Here is a 24,827-nt window from a genome sequence, read left to right on the forward strand (position 1 = left end):
TTGAATATGTAATTACATTTTCTTTTTATATCTGAGTTATCTCTCCACCTTCTCTGGAATTTACAACATGGCTAAGAACTGGAGCCAGGTTCTTGCTGGAGCTCTGACAGCCACAATGTGTTGCTGCCTGAATGGACATTTCCAAAATAGTACACTCATAGGTCAGACTCTTTCCTTCACTTCTTTTTTCTTTCCTCTTTCCCAAATAGGAGAGTCTGACAACTCTGAGCCCTTGACAGTAGACACCCCCAGCTTCAGCTAGGGTAGTCATGGGGTGGTTGCTGTTCAAGGCACCCAAACATCTAAGTTTCCCTTAACAGACACTGGTAGAGATGTCTGACAAAGAAAGGGGAGGGAATGTCCAGCTTCTAGCCCTTGCCTGGGCCCCTCAGGGTTGAAGGAAATAATAAAATTAGTTGGGCTGTGGCTCTTCTTCAAGTACTAATTATTCCCTAAGGAGAGTATTTGTCATACTTATATCCATAAAATGGGTATACTAAAGAAATTATATAGCAATATACATCTGAAACCATTTCTCAAAATTCTTATTTAGCTTTTTAAATTAATAATTATTTCTACCTTTGACATTTTCCAAAAAGTTTAACTTCTTTGTTTTTGTTACTTTAGTTTAAATCCCTTATCAAAGATAGAAAATTATTAATGTCATGTGAGCATAAAAGGAAATTTGTGAACCAGAAATGTATTCTGTGGGAACCAACCTTTAAATGACTGAATAAGTTGTATTGCTTTCCCCATTGAGGCCCTGGGATAAAGCTGTGTCTGAGTCAGGGTTGTTTGCCCTAAGCATCACATGTCACCAGACACTGTCTGGGGACCATGGCCATCACCCTGAGCCCACCTTGCCCAAGCCTGTCCAGGAGAGGACTGGCAGGGAAGGCCAGGTGGCAAGGAAAGCCCAGGGCTGATTTCTGAGGGCTTGTTAATTGTGTACTGATGGAAAGAATGGCAGGTTTGGAAGGAAGAAATGGATTGTAACAGGCTCATCATATATTATGAACCACAAAGTGGGGTTAAGGAAAAAGTTGCTTCAGACCCAGACCCCTGGCTGGAACACAGGTCCCTTGTGGATCAGAGAGAAGCCAAGTTCATCAAGTCCAGTGCACTGTTCCAGAATCGGCCAGTGCAGACAGGTCTTCAGCTACTGTTGGGGTACCAGCCTCCTGCTGTTCACAACTCACCCATCACCAGGCACGCATTTGTGCCTCCTTATATAACCTGGCATTGGACTACATTCTGGGAATATGGTAGCACATGCTATTACACCAGGTCCTGAGACTTCAGAAATACTTTAGCCATTATGACCAAATCCCCTCATTACTATGACAGCAAGGAACACTTTCTTCCAGTTTTTTAAAGGTTTTAAAGTTAAAATGAAAATGTTGTTGAAGAACTACTCAGCAGAGTGGGATGAATGCTCCACTCTGCAGTGGAGGCTACTCTGTATTTCTCCTTGGAGAGCATCTGCAGACATCACCAGCAAGGAGCACACCTGTCCCTGTTCTTTTTTTTTTTTTAGATTTCTTTCTTTCTTTATTTTTAGAGAGAGGGGAAGGGAGAGAGAAAGAGAGGAAGAGAAACATTGATGTGTGAGAGAAACATTGATTGGTTGCCTCTCGCATGCCCCTTACCAGGTACCTTGTCCTCAACCCAGACATGTGCCCTGACTGGGAATCTAATGGACAACCCTTTGGTTTGTGGGATAATGCCCAACCCACTGAGTCATATCAGTCAGGGCATGCCTGTCCCTGTTCTTCAGGGACTCTGCCATCACAGTCTCAGCCACATCGTCAGTTGGGTGTGGAGGGCTCCCTACTATCCCCAGGACTTCACTTTCCAGCAAAGCTCAAACTGCTCTTGCCACTGCCCTTCACCCCTAAAGAGTAGCAGGGAAGTCAGGACTCATAAGAAATTTCGCTTTCTGAAATGATCTTGCCAATAGCATTAAGAAATCCTGATGAATTTCAAAGAAAAGGTCTGAGGTGCCTGCTGGGAGCAGTAGCCTCGAGGAAATGAGGAAGAAGGTGACTGATTCGAGGGGTCAGGTCCATTTCTGGTACAGAATAATTGAGAAAAGCAGTCGAGCTCCCCTCCCAGGCTACATCCTGAAGGGTTTCAGCGGGAAGTTCTCCACGAGGTGATTGCTGTGAAGCAGCACAATGTGTTAACCTCAAATTCCATTTTAAAGTTGGTGGTCTTGAGTGTGGGGCAGGTGAACAGCCAGGGGGAGACCATGTACGTGGGGACTGAGAGGCTCTGACAGACATCCTCATCACCATATGAATATTCTAAATGTGACATCATGGGAATACCCTTCTCTGCACCCACAGGTGTCCACAAGGGCCAGCTGCAGCTCTGTGCTTCTGAGAGTGGGCTTCCCCACCAGCTCACCTGTGAATGGCTGTGTGATAACACAGTTGATCATGTTCAGATGTCCTCTGATCAGAAATGTGAGGAGCAAGGCTCTCTCTTTGACATTCTGTAAGGTTTCAGGTGTGATAGTGAAGTTCATAGGACTTGGAGTTAGTTTTTCCTTCTGAAGAGCAGAGTGAATGATGACTTTACACGTCTTTGTCAAGTCTTTAGCCAGCAGAGACCGGTTCATGTCACAGCACAGGATATACTGAATGTTGACAAACATGCCATGATATCTCATACAGAACTTTGTTACCTTTCTTATGCAGAGGAAATTCAAAGAAATTTCAGTTTTGCAGCTCGAGAACTTTTCTGGCTTCACATTGTGATGGGGTTGTTGATAATTTGGACGGGCTTAACTGAATTATAAAAATCTTCCTAGCCCTGGCTGGCGTAGCTCAGTGGATTGAGCGCGGGCTGGGAACCAAAATGTCCCAGGTTCGATTCCCAGCCAGGGTACATTCCTGGGTTGCAGGCCATAACCCCCAGCAACTGCACATTGATGTTTCTCTCTCTCCCTCTCTCTCTCTCTCTCTCCCTCCCTTTCCTCCCTAAAAATAAAATAATAAAATCTTTTTAAAAAAGTAAATAAATAAAATGTTAAAAAAAAAATCTTCCAGTACACCACGGTCTTGGCATTGAGTAAAAATTCCTTCCACCATCGAAAATATGCCCTGGTACTGAACACAGTCCTTCCCACATGACTACCACATCCAAGAGCATTTCCCCAGCCTGATAAACTTTGTTTGCTCTTTTAATCTTAATGTCCAGGGAGGTCCCCATCTTGAAAACCCTGCTGCAGGTACCACTTCTCACCACCAGTGACTCTTCCATTGCCTTTTGACCTCTGGTTTTTTATTCTGATTCAGGATTGGGTGTGTGTGATGAGTTTTTTCTCTCTTTCTCCTTTCAGGATCCTCTCTTGGTTAGTTTCAGGATCTTTTGGGATCCCCTTTCACTTTTGATATTTCATAATTATATCTAGGTGTGGAACACTTGAGTTTTTCCTACTTGAAATATGTACATTTCCTTCCTTCCTTCCTAACAAACTACATTTGACTCTTAAGCAATTTGGGGTTTGGGCCACTGACCCCCATATAGTCAGAAATTTGCATATAATTTTTGACTCCCCAAAACTTACCTACTAATAGCCTACTGTTATTGACTGGAAGCCTTACTGGTAACATAAAAAGTCTATTAATACATATTTTGTATGTCATATGTATTATATACTGTATCCTTATAATAAACTAGAGAAAAAATGTTAAGAAAATCATAAGGAAGAGATGATATATTTACATTATTTAGTGAAAAAAATTACATACTGTGGAACCTGGACCCATGTAGCTCAAACCCATATTTTTCAAGGGTCAGCTGTATAAGTATTTCTATAATGTGAGGGTACAAAAGATAAGAATAAATAATAAATGACTTTTCTTTCCCCCACTGTAATTGTGACTCTGGAAATATAGGGTTACTTGGATGCCTGATATTGAAAAAAGCTTGGGGTGATTTTTATTACAAAGTATATTTATTAACTGCTTGAGGGAATGCATGTAGCTTTCTTCTTTAAGAGAAGCTAACAGTGACAGTATTTCCTCTTTTCTTAAGCCTGAGTAGTTTCCAGAGGGAAGGCAGATGGAGACATGGGTGGTGGAGGGAGTCTAGTATATGGTGTCGGAAGATGGTTTGACTCTAGGTGGTGGGCACATAGTGCAATATACGGATCTGGTATCATAGAAATGTATACTTGAAACCTGTATGATCCTATTAACCAATCTCACCCCAATAAATTTAATAAAAATTATCTTTTAAAAAAGAAGCTCACAATAAGCAGATGTCAGAATAAACTTCTGATTGTTTTAACTAATTTGAAGAGCTTGCTTATTTCTGGGGAAGCACAGTAGTATGTGGAGAGATAAAAAAATGTGGATTTGTATTTTATATTCACTTCTTATTAGCTCTGTGACTTTGAGTTAGATGTTTAGCCTTCTGTGCCACAGCTTACTCATCTTTAAACTGGATCTCAATAATGTCTGCCTCACATTGTTGAAAGAGTTAGCATGATACTGTTCATCATACACCAAGTTATGCTTGGCAATGACAGGGATCTATAATATGGGGACTTTTGTTTTTAGCTGTTACTGGTACCTGAAAAGGTAATATAATATAAAGTTAATTATTTGTTAGTTTCTAATAACTTATTATTGATCATATTTGTTTAGCACTTACCCTCCACACACCTTGTTTCTTTTTTTTCTATAGGGTGAACTGACTCATGATCAAGATGTGGTAGAATATATTATGAATCAGCCGAATGTTGTTCCACGAATTAATTCTAGGATTTTGACAGCTGAGCGAGAATACCTGGATTTAACAGTAACTAGTAAGGAGCATTTTGGGAACAACTTTGGGCTGTTTTTGATTTGTCCTTCAGAATCTTTGCATTTACTAGATTGTGATATTCAGAAGATAACCCAAGATTGTGACACAATTTTATGTTTAAATTCATTGCATCTAGAGTTCATAATACAAGCTTCTAAATTCAAAAGAATATCCTCCAAAAGGAGAAAAATTCTTCCAAATTTTGAAAAATATTCAGTGCCTTTTAAATACCACCTTAATGAGGTTAGATGATTAAAAAATAACCTGTATTGTTGACTTTCTTCGTTATATAGCTCTTAAGCAGCTGTCTTCTCTTCATCGTCATTCTGGGATCAGTCAACAATAATGTCAACAAATACCTTAGGTAGTTTTTCTCTGAGAACATAAAAATGATGTTCTAAAAAATAAAGCTTCATTGAGAAATAGTGTTATGCCATAAAAGTAAATCTTTTAAAGTGCACAATTTAAAGTGTATAAATTTTAGTATATTTCCAAAGTTGTGTGATCATTACCACTGTCTAATTTTAGAACATTATCATCACTCCCAAAAGAAATGATATAACCATTTGTAGTCATTTTCCATTTTCCCTTTGCCTATCCTCCTACAACCACTAATCTAACTCATGTTTCTGTGGATTTTTCTATTCTGAATATTTCATATAATGGGAAGTTTTTTTGACTGGCTTCTTTCACTTAGCATAATGTTTTTCAGGCTTATCCACATTACAGAATCTGTCAGTAGTACTTCATTCCTTTTTATGGCTGATTAATATTCCATAGTATGGATAGTACACATTTTGATTATCTATGCCTCAGTTGATGAATGTTTGGGTTGTTTCCATGAGACTATCTTTTAAGAGGTAGATAGGTTAAGCCCAGGTGCATTTTGTTCCTTTTACCTTCCTGGAAGATTCTAAAGAGCATTAGCAAACAGATGGAAATAGGGAGGAGACATCACCACAGGAAATCTCACTGCATTGGTGTATTGGTGAGGTGAAAACCAAGTATATTATTGTTCATGTTGAGAATGAATATGTAGGTTACTTATGGTTATTACTTATGGCAACTATCTTCTAATCTAACTTGAAACTGAATGTCTTTTTGGCAGAGGAAAATGCACATACATGCTTATATTTGAAAGAGAGTAGTCAGAATGTAAGCTACATTGTTTCTCTGCACTAGGTTTTAGCTTTTCACCAGAAGTTTTAATAGAGCAAGGTGAACAGTATTGTGAGTCTTTATCTTGAGTTTTTGGTTTTTTCATAATTTTAAATTAAACTGTTAATAGTTATCTTTGGAGTAGTCATGATTAAGGAGCATAAAAATAGTTCTGTGTTTTGGGTACCTTTCTCCACTGGGTGCTATAGTAATCAGCTGTGAAACAGTGCTGGTCCACAGAGGCAAAGCTCCAGACTGTTGGGTGAGTGTTTAGAGGTATCAGTGAAGGAGCAGCTGGCATCCTCTTGACCCAGTGGTTATAGCTTCATTACATGTGCTGCTTGTGGCCTGTGCTGTCCCAAACTTTTTTTAGAGAATACTAAGTTTAAGGCCACAGTACTTTCTCCCCAACTTTACATGATGTTATGGGCCATTTCTGTCTTATTTACAATTGCTTTCCTTTACTAGAATATTGACTGAAAGGATCATAGGCCTTTAGTATATTTAGTTGAATGAAAGTATCAGGTAGGTGAGTGGGTAGACAAATAGATGGGATGGTGATAAAGCAAAGTGTGCTTGAAGGACAGAGAAGAATGGTGTTAGTGTTAGGGTATCATAATGCATAAGATTGGGGAGATTGCTGAAGATAGAGGTTTTATGATACTAGGCTGGAGTCAAGTATCATACCTTTTCTAGATAGGAAGAAATTACTGGGTAGTTTAGAGCAAGGGAATGACTTGATGAAACTGTAATTTTAGCAAGAGTAGTCTGAGGGGGAAATGATTAATGAGAGCATTGCCCGTGGACATTTAATCAGAAAAGCTGTGTATCTGAAAATAACCTTTTGTTTCTTCTAGGGCTAAAAATAATACTATTTTCTGACACATGAAAGCATTAAAATGAGAGTTTTATTTTATTTTTTTCCTCACATTCTTGACCCCTCCTACCTCCAAATAAGATAAGGGAGAGCTTATTGTGGTGGATGGACAATGGAAGAGAGAGATAAAGTTAAGGAGATATTTTTAAGAGATTCTTCAGGTGTAAAGTAATAGAAGTGGGAATAGAATAAATATAAACCATTAAAATGACACATACATATATGAGAGTTATGTGAGATATGTACATTTTTATTAACTGTCTTGAAATATGTTTAATGGGGTAGGGGTCAATGCGATTGTAAAATTGTTGATCAACATGAAGCATTATATGTCATTCATGCATTTTTAGAAAACTTACATTATGGTCATACCAGATTATCAATTGAATATTAATATTAGATTGAGTTTAGGCACATTAATTATAAATCTACTTCAATATTTTTCAGATAACTTTTTTGTGGATGATTATGCTAGATTTACTGCCTTGGATTCTCAAGGCAAGACTGCTGCTATAGTCAATAGTATGAACTATCTGGCAAAGAAAGGTAATGTACTCTTGACTTATCTCGGATTCAACATCTTATTTTAATTATTTGCAAAAATTTCAATCATTAGTATCTGTTGGGAAAGAGACACCATAATTTATTTTATTAATTATTTTTTATGATTTGAGTATAGAAAATACCTGTTCCTAATTTAATTATATGTTTTTGAAAATTTAAATGCTGTCTTTATACATTTTAAATTAAATATTAAAGGAAAATTTTTCATTGTTCAAAATAGGAAAACATTTTTTATGTTAATGGATTAATGGGTTGGAAACTGGTTTGACTTGCCTCATCAGTGACAACATTGGGTTTATTTTTTAAAGATAAACTTGGTTCTGGAAATACTTGTGTAAGTTTCAAAATTAATTTTTATGGAGTTATTTATTTAGACTAAGATTGTGTGAAATGATATCCTTTAAATGGCAGACAGATGCTTTTCCTCTGAGGTCACCCTTTCAAAGCACTGACTGTCATTTAAGGCAGATGTTTTTATCCCCACTGTAATCTTCCAGAGAGAATGTCTGGTTTCCCAGGTATATTTAAGTACAGTTGTTGCTCCATTTGATTACTTAAGAAACTGGTTTTGAGGGGAACTGGAACAGTGCTAAACACTAGTGGAACCAAGGAGTACAAGGAGGCATAGATCATGTTAGGCATTATTTAAAGTTTGATAGTGGACAACAGTGGAGAAAGGAGTATAAGGGGAACAAATGGAAGTAGTAATGAAAAAAATGCAATAAAAAATTTAAAAATTTGGTAGTAGGCAATAATTATAGAAATGACATTTTCTTCTACTCTTTTTCCTTTACCTTTGCCTAGGAATGTCCTCCAAGGAAATCTATGGTAACTTTAAATTTCAGAATGTCCTGTTCCTCTTCTTAATTATTTTTTTCAGGCACTGTTGTAATTCAGAATTTATTAATCCTTTATTGGAATGTTTCTGGAACCTGTGGGTAACAGTGGATATTTTATTCATTCAGATAAATCATATATAAATGTTTGCAAAGAAGTATATTTCAGAAAGTTACAAATTAATATGATTAAAGACTATGTAACCCACATGTTCAAAGACTCTTTTTCATTTTATATCCTAACAGATGCCCAAACCATAGTAAAATTAGTAAGTGCATGTCCCTAGTTTATAATTAAGCCACATGGAATGTACCTTGCTCTCATTCTACTATCAGAGTTTCACTACTTTTGCCTTGTATCTTTATTTAACTTATAATTTTATTTGTTTTGCATGGTTTTCAGAAATTGTTTGGCTTAATAACAGTATTGAAGCATAGAATGTGCCTTTTTCTCTCCATCTCAATATGTTGTTTTATTTTTCAACAGATGATTCTTTTATTAGGCCAGTAACTTTTTGGATTGTTGGGGATTTTGATAGCCCTTCTGGAAGGCAATTATTGTATGATGCTATTAAACATCAGGCGAGTGTCTAAAACTTCATTTTGTCTTTATGGGCCTCTGCATGCTGATATTCTTGTTCTGGTGGGGAGGCCAGGTCCTGCTTTTTTAGTCTTTGAAGGAAAAGAGCATTGCTTCTTCAGATGTTTGCCAGCCAATAAGAAAACAGAGAAGACTGCAATAGTCTAACTTTATTTAAGGGGATAGATTCTTTTAGAGGAAAAAATAATGAGGTTATCATAGACAAGTTTTTATTGGATGACTGCTCCTGTTCTTGCTGCAGAGAAGCTGCAAAGATTGTATTGAATATTGTATGGTAGGGGCAGGGTCCTTACACTGAGACAGGTCCAGGTGTGGGGGGGAAATTCCATGCAGGCAGATGAGTGTGAGTTTGATAGAAACAGGTCTTGGCATGCAGAGGGGTGCAAGTGCCATGGTCTGAAAGCTGTGTGTCACGTCATCGTTGGGCTTGAGTGAGTGGCACTGGGGGATGGTGGAGAGTCTCATTGTCAGAGAATGAGATGTTCCATTTCCTTTTCCCGAGTAGTTTTCAGATTGGATCTTCATCCAGATTTCATACCCCTCATGTGTCCCCTTGGCACCCTGTGTCTTCAGGAGACTTACTGAATTATTGTCATATCCAAGTGATTTCAACATCATTGATGCACTGAGTGCCTTATTATTTAAGGGAACAGCTTAGTTGCTGTGGTTAATTCAAAGTTAAATTAGGAGTAGTTGTAGTAAAGGATGATAGATATATGGGTAAGGCACTCTAACTCAAATTGATTAATGCTCAAGTTGTGGTAGATTAGGAGAACAGGAAGGGAGAGTTGAATATTTTAAATAAATGCTTTAATTGAAGTAGAATATAGGTTCAAAGGAAATGCACAAATCGTAGGATACACAGTATTTCAAAGTGAGCATACCCATGTGATCACCACCAGGAAAAAGAGAAACAGCAAATTCCTAAAAGCCCTTACCCGCTTGTGGCTATATCAGGACCCCCTAGCCTTTCTCTCTTCTCACATCATAGAAAGGTTTGCCTATTTATGACTTATTTAAATGGAATCTTATAATACATATTCGTGTTTGGTTTCTTTCCTCAACATTTTTGAGATGCATGAAATCACGAATAGCAGTAGTTCTTTTTCATTGTGTAGTTTTATATCATATAACTATCACAAAGTTTTGTTTAGTGTATTTGATGGATATTTGGGTTGTTTCTAGTTTGGGGCTATTGTGAAGAATGCTGCCGTTAATATTATACATGTCTTTAGATACACATAAGTATGAATTTCTGTTTATTATGTTCTTGATATGAGCCCTTTTTTGGTTTTATGGGCCCCAGATGTATTCTCTCACATGGATTCTTGCCTTTTTACCCAGAGAGATTAATTTTTACTAGAAATCTGGAAAGGCCATGTGAATGACGAAGGGTTTGAGCAGAACCCTGAAGGATGCTTGGGACTTAAGGAAGCAAAGATGAGTGTACTTGGAGTTTACTTGCCAGTGTGAGGCATGATGTGTATTAGAAGAATACAAAATATGTGAGGGAAGTGTAGGAATCTGATGGTTTATAATGTATGCTATATTTACAGGATGATAAGAAATGACATTGGAAAGGTAGGCTAGGGGACAATTTCATGTAGGGGTTTGAATGCCTCGTTATAGCATTTTTTATTTCATTCTGCATGCAGGGGAGAACTGCCAAAGGCTTTTAAAAGAGGTAGTATTTTGTCTTTATAGAATATGACTGATATAAATGCTGCTTTTTAACTTGAAAACATCTATCATATAACCCTTATTTCCCATTTTCTAAATAGAAATCAAGTAACAATGTTAGAATAAGTATGATCAATAATCCTAGTGAAGATATAAATTATGAGAACACTCAGATCTCCAGAGCAATCTGGGCAGCTCTCCAAACTCAGACCTCAAACTCTGCTAAGAACTTCATCACAAAAATGGCCAAAGAGGAGACTGCAGAGGCCCTGGCTGCAGGAGCTGATATTGGGGAGTTCTCTGTTGGGGTGAGTCTCTGAGAAGGGCAGGAAACTGCTTCTCTCTGTTATTTGCCACAGAAATTCACTTTCATGGGCTGAAGTGTCCTATTCTTGATCAGGATTTGTGATTTCAGTTTTGAGTCTCAGGATTTCTTTTTTTTTTTTAGTTGGAAGAATATTTTTAAGAAACAACAGTTCTACCACATTCCTTTGATTGCTTTTAAACTTGCTAGGTTTCAAGATGTAAAGGATAAAAGTTTATGTATGTTTTAAGCACAAGCCATCTATTTTGTATAGTTTTAAAAATTAGACAATATTTATATGTTGATAAAGAAAAAAACTGAGATTTAAGCCAGTTAATGAGTTAGAAGCTAATGCTTTCTTTCTTTTTTTTTCAGTGTAAGCCTGTATCTATTCATTTGTACATAATATATTTTTACTGTTTTTTAGTCTTAAAATTTATTATAAAATGATGAGTATACTTGATGTTTTAGTTAGAAAAAAGGTTCTCACTTGGAATTAAAATGTTTTTTTCTTGTTAAAATTTTATTTACTTATTTTAGAGAGAGGGGAAGGGAAGGAGAAAGAGAGGGAGAGAAACATCAATGTGTGGTTGCCTCTTGTGCGCCCCCTACTGGGGACCTGGCCTACAACCCAGGCATGTGCCCTGACTGGGAATCAAATCAGTGACCCTTTGGTTCTCAACCCTTGCTCAATCCACTGAGGTACACCATCCAGGGCAGATTTTTAAATGCAGAATAAAGGTATCATGAATACTAGTTTGTCAGTTGAGGAATCACTAAAAAGAACAGGAAAAGGAAATAAATAGTACTTAATAGTAAGTATTAACTTGAAAGTACTTATTGAGAGGATGGGGAGATGGGAAGGAGAGTGGAGACATAATAATGTTAATTATTAAAATTAGTTATTACTTTCCAATAAAAGAGCATTTTATAATTTATTATGATTATTCATTTTTATGATCTAATAACAATCACTTTTCCTTAATAACAATTACTTTCCTAGGGCATGGATTTCAGTCTTTTTAAAGAGGTCTTTGAGTCTTCCAAAATGGATTTCATTTTGTCTCATGCCATGTACTGCAGGGATGTCCTGAAGCTGAAGAAGGGACAGAGGGCAGTGATCAGCAATGGAAGGGTGAGGTCTTGTCCTGAGACAAGCTTGACTTCAAATTAGATCAGTGAACAGTCTTGGCAGCATTCTCCTCTGAAGGTAGTAAACTCTTTGAACAAAGCCACTCTTTCCGGAGGTGATTAGGGCTTATGTGGTGGTGATGATTGTTTCTGTTCTATTATTTTAAAGGAAGGTGCTCATTTTGACATGTGTTCTGCATCTAGTTTTGTCCTGCTATTGTGTAAGTTGGTGAGAATGCAATGGTTCTCAGAACATGTCAGTGAGGCCTATACCACATGAAGCATTCATTCCCTGCGAGGTCCATGCTTTGTGCATCCTGTATGTATTCAATTGGGTTAGGTTTACACTATTTTATATGATCTTGAAATAAGACTGTGGTGGACATTTCAAACTTTAAAGTCTTAGCACATAGTATAAAATCTTTGTTATCAACTGCTATATTTCTATTTTGACTTTATTATTTATATTGAGTGAGACTTAATGAAAATTATTTTACTTCAGCCTTTGGTTACTGTAAAAATAGTGTGAAATATACAAGTCTACATTCTATGTAGTTGAGTAATTGATAAGTAAATTAATGAGTTCACTGGGGTCTTATTTTTACATTTTTATTGACTGTTCAGACTTAAACATGGCTTGAGTCTTTAACTTGATTTGGTTCATAAACTAGCCTCAGGATGACAAAGAACTTCTTCACAGCTTGCAGATTTCCACACTGACCAACCTATTCTTCTTCATAGATCATTGGGCCACTAGAGGATAATGAAGTCTTTAATCAAGATGATTTTCACCTCTTAGAAAATATTATCTTAAAAACTTCAGGACAGAAAATTAAATCTCATATTCAACAACTTCACAGAGAAGAAGATGTGTAAGTTACACATAGAAGAAATTTGTTCATGTCTTAAGGGCTATATATATTTTTAATCTGTATTCTTTTAATTTATTTTTTAAATTTAATTTTTCAGTTGCCGTTGACACTCAGTATTATTTTATGTTAGTTTCAGATGTACAGCATAGCAATTAGACATTTATGTAACTTATGAAGTGATGTTCCCCATTAAGTCTAGTAGCTAGCTAACACCATACATCAGGGGTGTCAAACTCACTGAGGACCACATCAGCCTTGCAGTTGCCTTCAAAGGGCCGAATGTAATCTTAGGACTGTATAAATGTAACTACTCCTTAACAGTTAAGCGAGAGCGCAGGGCCGCCACCAGGTAGAAACAAGGTGCCAGTCCAGATAAAACAAGGTAGAGGGCTGAATTCAGCCTGTGGGTGGGCCTTGTGTTTTCCACCTGTGCCATACATAGTTATTACAATATTATTTTATACCAAATCTTCTCTATCATATCTTCAGTATTGTAAATAATGCTGCAATGAACATAGAAGTGCATTTGTCTTTTTAAATTAGTGTTTCAGGTTTCTTTGTGTATATATACAGAAGTGAAATTGCTAGATCGATACAATAGATCTACTTTTATTTTTTTTTATTTTAATTTTAATTTTTTCATTTTAATTGTTCAAGTACAGTTTTCTGTCTTTTACTCCCATCCTAGCCCACCTCCCTCCCAATTCCACCACCTCTAGTTTTTGTCCATGTGTCCTTTACGCTTGTTCCTATAAACCCTTCCCTTTTTCCCCTGAAAATGTCTCTCCTCTCCCCTCTGGTCACTTTTAATTTAATAGTGGCTGCACCAAACTGCATTCCCACCAACAATGCACAAGGGTTCCCTTTTCTACATATTCTTGTCAATACTTCTTATTTGTTGATTTATTGATGATAGCCATTCTGACAAGTGTGAAGTGATGCCTCCTTGTGATTTTAGTTTGCATTTCTCTAATGATTAGTAACATTGAACACCTGTTCATATGTCTAGTCATCATCTGGGTGACCTCTCTGGAGAAGTATGTATTCAGGTCCTCTGTCCGTGTTTTAATCAGATTGTTAGTTTTTCTATATTCAGTTCTGTGAATTCTTTATAAATTTGGGGTATTAACTCCTAATCAGTTCTATCATTGGTGAATATTTTTTTTTAATTTTAATTGTTGTTCAAGTACAGTTTTCTGTCTTTTATTCCCATCCCAGCCTACCCCCCCGCCCCAGGCCTCCCCACCTCCCTCCTACTTCCACCCCCTGCCACCTAGTTTTTGTCCATGTGTCCTTCATACTTGTTCCTGTAAACCCTTCCCCTTTTCCCCTCAAATTCCCTCCCCTCTCCCCTCTGGTCACTATCAGCCTGTTCTCTATTTCAGTGTCTTTGGTTATATTTTGCTTGTTTGTTTGTTTTATTGTTTAGTTTCCTGTTAAAGGTAAGATCATATGGTATTTGCCTTTCACTGCCTGGCTTATTTCACTTAGCATAATGCTTTCCAGTTCCATCCATGCTGTTGCAAAGGGTGGGAGCTCCTTCTTTCTTTCTGCTGCATAGAATTCCATTGTGTAAATATACCATAGTTTTTTGATCCATTCATTTACTGATGAGCACCTAGGTTGCTTCCAACACTTGTGCTGCTATGAACATTGGGGTGCATAGGTTCTTTTGGATTGGTGTTACAGGGTTCTTAGCATATAATCCTAGCAGTGGAATTGCTGGGTCAAAAGGCAGATCTATTTTTATTTTTCTGAGAAAATTCCATACTGTTTTTTATAGTGGTTGTATCAGTCTGCAATCCCACCAACAGTGCACTAGGGTTCCCTTTTTCTCCACAACCTCTCCAGCAATTGTTTGTTGCTTTGTTTATGATGACCATTCTGACTGGTGTGAAGTGTTATCTCATTGTGGTTTTAATTTGCATCTCTGATAACTAGTGATACTGAGTATCTTTTCATGTGTCTCTGGATCCTCTATATATCCTCCTTGGAGAAGTGTCTGTTCAAGTTCTTTGCCCATTTTTTAATTGGGTTGCTTGTCTTCTTAGAGTGGAGTCATGTAAGTTCTTTATATAGTTTGGAGATCAAACCCTTGTGTGAGGTATTATTGGCAAATTTGTTTTCCCATACGGTTGGTTCTTTTTATTTTAATACTGTTTTCTTTAGCTGTGCAGAAGCTTTTTATTTTGATGAGATCCCATTTGTTTATTCTTTCCTTTACGTCCATTGCTGTAGGGGACATATCAGTAAAAATATTGCTACATGAAATATCTGAGATTTTCCTGCCTATATTCTCCTCTAGGACATTAATGGTGTCACAGCTTATATTTAAATCTTCTATCCACCTTAAATTTATTTTTGTGTATGGTGTAAGTGGGTGCTCGAGTTTCATTTTTTTGCATAGCGGTCCAGTTCTCCCAACACCATTTGTTGAAGAGTCTATTTTTACTCCATTTTATGTTGCTGTCACCTTTGTCAAATATTAATTGACCATAGACACTTGGGTTTATTTCTGGGCTCTGTGTTCTGTTCCACTGGTCCATGTGCCTGTTTTTATGCCATTATGAGGCTGTTTTGATTATAGTGGCCTTCTAATACAGTTTGGTATCAGGTATTGTGATCCCTCATACTTTGCTCTTCTTTCTCAGAATTGTAGCAGGTCTTTGGACTTGTTTATGGTTTCATATAAATTTTTGAAGTGTCTGTTCTATGTCTGTGAAATATGCCATTGGTACTTTAATAGGTATTGCATTGAATCTGTAAATTGCTTTGGGTAGTATGGACTTTTGATGATGTTAATCCTTCCGATCCATGAACACAGTATGTTTCCATTTGTTTGTGTCTTCCTTGATTTCTTTCTTCAGTGTAGCATAGTTTTCTGAATACAGGCCTTTTACCTCCTTGTTTAGGTTCATTCCTAGGTATTTCATTTTTCTTTTTGTTTAGGTTCATTCCTAGGTATAAAAGAATGGGATCTTTTTCTTGATTTCTGCTTCTTCTGTTTTATTGTTGGTATGCAAAAGTGCCTTTGATTTCTGGATATTGACTTTGTATCCCAGTGTTTTGCGAAATTCATTTTTTAGGTTGAGCAGTTTTTTGGCCGACTTGATAGGATTTTCTATGTACACTATCATGTCATCTGCAAACATTGACAGTTGTGTTTCCTCTTTTCCAATTTGGATGCCTTTTAGTTCCTTTTCTTGTCTTCTTGCTGTATCTAAAACTTCCAATACTATATTGAAAAGAAGTAGTGAAAGTGTACACTCTTGTCTTGGTCCTGATCTTAGTGGAAAAGACTTAAGATTTTGCCCATTGAGTATGATGTTGGCTGTAGGTCTCTCATATATGGCCTTTATTATGTTGAGGAATGCTCCGTATATTCCCAGTTTGGTAAGTGTTTTTATCATAAATGGGTGCTGTACTTTATCAAATGTTTTTTCCGCATCTATTGATATGATCATGTGTTTTTTGTCTTTGCTTTTGTTTATGTGGTGTATTACATTTACTGATTTCCAAATGTTGAACCATCCTTGTGTCCCTGGGAGGAGTCCCACTTGGTCATGGTGTATGATTTTTTTAATGTATTGTTGGATGTGCTTTGCCAATATTTTGTTGAGGGTTTTAGTGTATATGTTCATCAGTGACATTGGCCTGAAGTTTTCTTTCTTTGTTGTGTCTTTATCTGGTTTTGGAATTAGGATGATGTTGGCTTCATAAAAAGAATTTGGGAGTCTTCCATCATTTTGGATTTTTTGGAATAATCTGTGAAGGATAGGGGTTAGCTCTTCCTTAAATGCTTTGTAGAATTCTCCTGCGAAACCATCCAGTCTAGTGCTTTTGTGTGTGGGAAGTTTTTTGATTACTGCTTCAATTTCATCTGCTGTTATTGGTCTGTTCAGGCTTTCTGCTTCTTCATTCAGTTTCAGAAGATTATAGTTTTCTAGAAATTTGTCCATTTCACGTAGGTTTTGAAATTTCTTGGCATCCAGTTCTTCATAGTAATTTCTTACAATCCTTTGTATTTCTGTGGTGTCAGTTGTAATCTCACCTCTTTCATTTCTGATTGTGTTTATTTGGGTCCTCTCTTTTTCTTGCAGAACCTGCTTAAAGGCTTGTTGATTTTGTTTATCTTATCAAAGAGCCATCTCCTGGATTGACTATCTCCTGGATCCCTAGAATTGTGCTTTTAGTCTCTGTGTCATTTAATTCTGCTTTGATCTTGGTTATTTCCTTCCTTCTACTTGCTCTGGGCTGTCTTTGTTGTTATTCCTTGAGTTTTTGTAGGTGTAGGGTTAAGTTGTTTGTTTGAAATGTTTCTAACTTTTTTATGTAGGCCTGTTTCCTCTCAGGAGTGCCTTTGCTGTGTCCATAAATTTTGGTTTGTTGTGAGTTCATTTTCCTTTGTTTCCAGAAACTTTTTGATTTCTTCCCTAATTTCATTCTTGACCCATTCATTGTTTAATAGAATGCTGTTCAAGCTCCATGATTTTGAGTGTTTTGGGTTTTTTCCAATGGGGTTGGTTTCTGGTTTTAGTCCTTTGTGGTTCAAGAAAATGCTTGGTAGGATTTCAGTTTTCTTGAATTTGTTGAGGCTTGTTTTGTGTCCTATTATTTGGTCTGTCTTTGAAAATGTTCCATGTACATTTGAAAAGAATGTATATTTAGCTTCCTTGGGATGAAGGGCTGTGTATATATCAGTTAAGTCCATTTCACCTAGAGCATTGTTCAGTGCTACAATATCTTGGTTGATATTTTGTTTGGAAGATCTGTTCATTTTCGACAGTGGGGTGTTAAAATCCCCCAGTATAACTGTGTTGCTGTCACTATCTTTCTTGAAGTCCTCTTATGATTTTCTTTATGTAGTTGGGTGCTCCTATGTTGGGTGCATACATATTTACAATGTTTATGTCTTCTTGATGGATTCTTCCCTTGAGTATTATGAAGTCACCTTCTGGGTGTCTCTTTATGATCCTTTTATCGGAGTCTATTTTGTCTGATATGAGTATTGCTACCCTAGCTTTTTTTTTTATGTCTGTTTGCTTGGAAAATTTGTTTTCATCCCTTCACTTTCTGTCTGTGTAGGTCTTTTGTTCTCAGGTGGGTCTCTTGTAGGCAGCATATGTGTGGGTCATCCTTTGTTATCCATTCAGCTATTCTGTGTGTTTTCATTTGAGCATTTAATCCATTTATGTTTAAGGTTATTATTCATAGGTACTTACTCATTGCTATATTTGTGTCTGTGTTCCTCTCTGTCTCTCTTTTCCTTCCTGTCCTTAAAGTAGTCCCTTTAGCATCTCTTGCAGACCTGGTTTAGTGGAGGTGTATTCTTTTAGACTTCTTTTGTCTGTAAAAGTCCTTATTTGGTCTTCTATCTTGATTGAGAGCCTTGCTGCGTATAGTAATCTTGATTGCAGACCTCTGGTTCTCATTACCTGGAATATTTCTTGCCATTCTCTTCTGGCGTGGAGTGTTTCCACTGAGAAGTCAGTTGCTAACCTTATTGGGGCTCCCTTGTATGTTACTTCCTGTTTCTCCCTTGCTGCCTTTAAGATTCTCTCTTTGTCTTGGAATTTTGCCATTTTAATTATGATGTGTCTTGAGGTGGGCGTCTTTGTGTTCCTCCTGATTGGGACTCTCTGTGTTTCCTGGATTTGTGTGACTTTTTCTCTCATCAAATTATGGAAGTTTTCCATCATTACTTTTTGAAATAGGTTTTCTACCCCTTGCTGTTGTTCTTCTCCTTCTGGTATCCCTATTATACAAATAGTATTATGTTTCATATTTCCTTGCATTTCTCTTAATCTCTCTTCATTCTTTCTGAGCCTCTTTTCCTTTTCTTGCTCTTTCTGGGTGTTTTTTGTACTTTGTCCTCCAGCTCAGTGATCCGATCTTCTGTTTAATTGATCCTGCTTTTGATTCCTTCTACTGTGTTCTTCAGTTCAGAAATGGTATTCTTCATTTCCTCTTGGCCCAGTTGATAGTTTTGTTGATAGTTTCTGTTTCCTTTTTCATGTTGATATAGTTTGCAGTGAGTTCATTGTAGTTTCCCTGTAATTTCTGGTAATTCATTGTGAGCTCATTGAGCTTCCTGATAACCATTGGTTTGAACTCAATATCTGATAGTCGAGTTGCCTTTATTTCATTTCGCATTCTTTCTGAGGCTTCCTCCTTTCCTTTCATTTTGGGATTGTTTTTGTCTTCCCATTGTTTGTGAGACTCTTTTTGTTAGCCTCAGCTTCTTAAATTGATCTGTTCTGGCTCCCTGGATTTATGGTCTGAATTTCTGTGGTAGAATACCTGTGAGATTGAGTGGTGCAGTACTCACTTCAGCAGGGCTCTAATGCCTAATGAGTTCAACCCTTGGGTGTGTCACTTATGGTAGTATTTTGGTGTGATCTTGCGTGGTCTGAAACTGACCACTCAGTGCTCTGGCTCTGGGGCCCATGTAGAGGTGTATGCTAAGATCAGCTGCCACCTGTACCTTGTCCAGGGCCACCTGGCATGAATTACAGAGTGGTCTGTAGGTGGCTGCAACTTGTGCTGGGCTTGGAGGTACCTAAGAGAGGCCAAGCTGTGAGCCTTTATGAAATTTATTGTTGGGCTGCTTGGCCCAGTTCACAGAATCAAGTGTCCCTTGATATGTTTATGACTATGTTGACACATCCCAGGAAACAAGTGGCCTGTACTTAGAGTTTGTATTTAGAGTATGTATTTAGAGTGTGTGTGTATTTAGAGTTAGTATTGAGAAGTACCAATAGAGCCAATTTGTTGTAGATGCTTGGTTCAATAGAAAATGTATAGGTTTGATTCTAGTGCAAGTGTTCTCAGAATTCTTAGAATTTAGTCCTTGGTTCAGCAGATTAAGACATTATTTAAAATCTCATTATTTAGTTCAAGATCTTCCTTGTTTAGAAATCAAGTTTAGAATGGGCAGGGAAAGCAGAAATGCTTTTGTTGGTTGTTTACTAAAGTGTTGATTATAATAGTAAAACAGGAAACCATTGAGATGTTCAATAGCTGATTGGTTTAATAGATTATGATGAACCACAAAACCTAATATTATGTAGTCATTGATAATACTGATAGGCTGCTATACATGTTTACCAGCAAAAGGATGTTTATAATATATTGTTAAATGAAAAAACTGGTTACCACATAGTAGAATCCCACTTTTGTGTGTGTGTATATATATATGAATACATATATATGTGTGTACATATACATATGTGTGTATGAGGTATGTCTGGAAAATGTCCAGCCATTGTTAGTGAGAATAGTTTGGGTGACATCACTGTAACCTGGCAACCAAGGAGAATAGACTGGAATGTGCATGAGTGAACAATCACCACTTCACTGTACTAGTCCATGGGGGCAGTCGACGTCGCTGAGTGAGCATGTGTACTGTGTGGCCATCACATTAAAAATGACTGAGTAAGTAGAGCAACAAATCTGCATCAATTTTACATTAAGTTTGAATATTCCTCTGTGGAAACTATTTGGATGATTCAGAAGGCCACAGCTATGGGCAACTGGTGATTGGTAGCTTCATCACAACAATGCACCCGCTTATGCATCACGTCTTGTGCAGAGTTTTTTGGCGAAACATGAAATCACCCGGGTGACTTAAACCCCCTTCAGCCCAGATTTGGTGCCCTGTGACTTCTGTCTTTTCCCAAAACTCAAATCACCATTGAAACGGAAGAGATTCCATACCAATGATGAGATTAAGGAAAATATGATGGGGCAGCTGATGGTGATTGGGAGATCTGTGTGAGGTCCCAAGCTGCCTACTTTGAAGGGGACTGAGGCATCATTGTCCTATGTAAATCTTTCTTGTATTTTCTTCAAGAAATGTCTCTATTTTTCATATCACATAGCTGGATACCTTCTGGACAGACCTCATATGTATTTTTTTAATATACAAATAATGAGCCAAATGTTTAGTGCTTATTTCTTGATAATGGTATTGTTTGTGTCTCAGAATTCTCCCTATGTTTTTTTCCCTGAATGTTTTCCAATAAATTGTTACTCTAACAATCATAAAAAGTACTAAAGTTGTTAAGAAGAGGTGAGAGAATGTAAATAACACTGACTGTCTGCTGTGGGGCAGACACTGAGCTAGATGCTTTATGTTTAGCCAGCGCAGTATTTACAAGAGCCATGTGAAGTTGGCATCATCCCCATTTCACAGATGGAAAAATCAGCACCTTTCCCAAACTTATAAAACTAATCATTCTTAAAATCAGTACTTTTCTCATGTATGTTGGTACCAAGTTCATGGTTTCTTTAAACTATCTTGTAAGCATCCAGTGCTTTGGCTGATTATATTATGTTCAGCAATAATTGGAAAAACCTTCAGGTTAAAGAGATGCTGAATTGTCACCAACCATGTCTTTTAGGGCAAGTGACTTGGTAATGAAAGTGGATGCTCTTCTGTCAGCTCAACCAAAAGGAGATGCAAGAATTGAGTACCAGTTTTTTGAAGACAGACACAGGTATAGGAATAATGTTGAATTTGTGTGTATTCTTAAATATTAAACTCTTCTTTTAATGAAGAAGTTGAATGTTTTATTATTAAATTGTTTTCCTATATAAGGCTGTTGCTTTCCTGTATAAAAATAGCACCAGCAAATATGGTATGTTATAAAATTGACATAGTTTTGTTCATCATCTGACACTGTAGAACTAACAAAAACCTTTATTCCACTGCCAGTTATTTCCAATGGAAAGATCATTAAGTATTTTGACCCAAATCCAGAGATGTATCTAAGCAAGTTACAGTGTTATACAAGGCTTAAGATAACAATGTTATCCTTGGATTACATAATTTTTGTAACTAGATTTTACCACTGATAATTTCAGGAGTTCTCAATGTTATAATTGTAGCCTAGCCTAAAAACCATAGGATGTTGAGGAAAAGATGTATGATGTGTTTGTTTGCAATTATTAGAAAGTTAAGGGGTATTTTCCTTTAGTAGCACTGTTCTAAGTAGTTTCTTTTTCCATTGTTATTAGTAAAAGTTGCTATTTTAAATCTTCTATTCACCACTGATTTGACAATTTATGCTAGATTAAGTTGTTTCACACTACTTTATTTAGGGGGTTCCATTTTTCACTCCTTAATAGATTTTATGTGTTTATCATATGTTTTTTCACTCATTAGTTCCTATAGTTCTGATGGGCCAGTCAGTGTAATCTTGATCAGCCAACCATCTTCATAACAAGATTTTTTGACTGGGCCTGGATTTTCTGCAAGAGCTTCATTAATTTCAGTTACTTCTCCTGATAGAGGATAATAGGGTTCATGAACAACTTTCATACTTTGCAAAGCATCAGACTCCTCGTTTGTTAAATTTTGTTGCAATTTAAAGCAAACTGTAGTAAACAACATCCTTCAAAGCTTCCTTTGCAAAATTGCTGATTCCCACTGTTCTGGTACCATTTTCTGTTGTTACCTACTTGTGTTTCTCTGTGGATTTATGTATAGAGAGCAGCTGGGGGCAAGTACACTGCATCTGGATGGCACTGAGGCAGTGCGCTGGGTGCAGCTGCCTGCAGACCATCTTGTATAGTAAATCTTCAGGCTGCCTTCACCTCAGATTGCTTATTTTTTTTCATATGAAGCAGGGATGTCAAACTCATTTTCACCGGGGGCCACATCAGCCTTGCGGTTGCCTTCAAAGGGCCAAATGTAATTTTAGGGCTGTATAAATGTAACTACTCCTTAACTAGGGGCAAGGAGCTCAGCACTGCCGCTGGGTAGAAACAAGGTGCCAGGCCAGATAAAACAAGGCGGAGGGCCAGATTTGACCTTGTGTTTGTCACCTGTGATATAAAGTGTGTTTATAAATTCTTATATGAATGGAAAATTTGTCTGGCATGTGGTTTTCACATATATTCATATTCTTATTTAAAACTCATACAGCCCAGGCTGGTGTGGCTCAATGGATTGAGTGCCAGCCTGAGAACCAAAGGGTCACTGGTTCGATTCCCAGCTGGGGCACATGCCTGAGCTGCAGACCACGTCCCCAGTTGGGGACATGCAAGGGGCAACCAACCATAAATTGATGTTTCTCTCCCTCACTTTCTTCCCCCCTTCCTCATTGTCTAAAAAATAAATAAATAAAATCTTTAAAAAATAAAAATAAAATAATAAAACTCATACAGACCTCAGTTTTGTAAAAGTTGATGTTTATTTCTAAATAGATCTGAAATAGTTCTGAATACATCTGCAATAGTTTTGAATGCACACTTTTAGAAAACAGAAAGCATTTTGCCCTCGTTGGTGTGGCTCAGTGGATTGAGTGCTCGCCTGCGAACCAGAGGGACTCTGGTTCAATTCCCAGTAAGGGCACATGCCTGGGTTACAGGACAGGTTCCCTGGTGTGGGGCATGGGAGAGGCAACCACACATTGATGTTTTTCTCCCTCTCTTTCTCCCTCCCTTCCCCTCTGTCTAAAATTAAATAAATAAAATATTTTTAAAAGCCCAGAAGGCATTTAATGAAGTGGATCATCTATAATTTTCTGATATTCAAGAATAAATAGAGGTTATTAGAACACTTGACTTGTTCATCTTTAATTGAAAACTGTTTTTGTTTTCAGTAAAATAAAAATAAATGTAGCATTATGAAGAAGTCTTTGCCTTTTATTTCCAGATTTTTATTTTGAAAAGTTTCAAACCTAGAGAATAGCTGAAAGACTGTTATAATGAATACCTAAATATGTTTAATCTAGATTCACCAATTGTTAATAAATGTTACATTTATCTGCCATCTGCATGTGTATCTATATATAATACATATAATGTATATTTGTATGTTTGCATACACACATACATGTACTCACATATTTTCAGAAACATTTGAAACTATATGGCAGACATATATTATGCCTAAATTCTTCAGCATATATCTTCTAAGTACTAGGAGTTTCTCCACAGTACTTATTTGCATACTTCAGCAATTTAATCATAACATAGTAATATTAAATAATACGTGTTAATATTCAAATTTCTCTATTGCCTTAGTAAAGACCTTTTACAGCTATTTTGTTATTTGTTGTGGTCAGTCTCCTTTAAACTGGAACAGTTACCTGCTTGCCTTCCTTTCTTTCTGTCTGTCTGTCTTTTATGACATTGACTTTTTCAAGAGTCCAGAGCAGTTGTCTTGTGGAATGTTTCACAATCTGGGTTCCCTCATGATTAAACTTGATATTAACTTGTCTTTAGGAAAAACCTATGTTAATCTATGTAGCCCTTGCCTTACTGAGCATGTATACACTTTAATTGCACCTTAGAATCACCAGGGAAGTTTTAGATATAGAAGCCTACATCGTGCTCCTTGTATGATTGTGATTTAATTAGCCTGGGGTAGATTGAACTTTAGTTCAGTTGACCTGTGCTTTCTCATGCCAGTCCTTGTGGAGATCAGATTTGAACAGACTATTTGACAGTTCCAAGCTAGAATGGAAACCCTCTTCTTTCTTTTTGGCCGTGTCTCCTAATTTCTTTTGAGTATTTTTTATTGTTGTTCAAGTACAGTTGTCTCCATTCCTCCCACCCCCCCACCACTCCCTTCAACCCCAGCCATCGCCACTTCCTACCCTTGATCCTACCCTTCTTTGGTTTTGTCCATGTGTCCTTTATACATGTTCCTGAAAACTTTTCCCCGTTTTACCCTTGTTACCCCCCCCACCTCCCCTCTGGGTACTGTCAGTTTGTTCCTAATTTCAATGTCTTTGGTTATATTTTGCTTGCTTGTTTGTTTTGTTGATTAGGTTCCATTTATAAGTGAGATCATATGGTATTTGTCTTTTACCACCTGGCTTATTTTACTTAGTGTAATGCTCTCCAGATTCATCTTTGCTGTCTCCTGATTTCTTATGTTACCAATGAGTGAAAACTTCTGTAGCTCCTTCTTCTCATTACTCTGTATACTTTCAGGGAATAACTTATTATCTAGTTACTGCCACAGGAAACATAT

The 24,827-nt window shown here is 37.1% G+C and overlaps 1 protein-coding gene and 1 pseudogene across 6 annotated transcripts in view; one reads left to right on the forward strand and one right to left on the reverse strand.

The window, feature by feature from the left end:
* The window catches only part of UGGT1 (UDP-glucose glycoprotein glucosyltransferase 1), a 187,501-nt gene that overhangs the window by 121,410 nt on the left and 41,264 nt on the right, over positions 1–24,827 (forward strand). For 5 of the 6 annotated variants that reach the window (XM_028510702.2, XM_036023724.1, XM_036023721.1 and 2 more), the window contains exons 19-26: positions 4,699–4,819; positions 7,301–7,399; positions 8,222–8,245; positions 8,741–8,835; positions 10,636–10,842; positions 11,842–11,973; positions 12,711–12,841; positions 21,244–21,339. In XM_028510702.2, the coding sequence (XP_028366503.1) occupies positions 4,699–4,819; positions 7,301–7,399; positions 8,222–8,245; positions 8,741–8,835; positions 10,636–10,842; positions 11,842–11,973; positions 12,711–12,841; positions 21,244–21,339 (905 nt within the window). The remainder of the gene's footprint in view (positions 1–4,698; positions 4,820–7,300; positions 7,400–8,221; positions 8,246–8,740; positions 8,836–10,635; positions 10,843–11,841; positions 11,974–12,710; positions 12,842–21,243; positions 21,340–24,827) is intronic. The other variant, XM_036023723.1, reaches the window with a different exon arrangement.
* On the reverse strand, positions 1,655–3,632 carry LOC114495419 (annotated as a pseudogene).

This window comes from Phyllostomus discolor, chromosome 4 (genome assembly GCF_004126475.2).
Source record: "Phyllostomus discolor isolate MPI-MPIP mPhyDis1 chromosome 4, mPhyDis1.pri.v3, whole genome shotgun sequence".
Lineage (NCBI taxonomy): Eukaryota > Metazoa > Chordata > Mammalia > Chiroptera > Phyllostomidae > Phyllostomus > Phyllostomus discolor.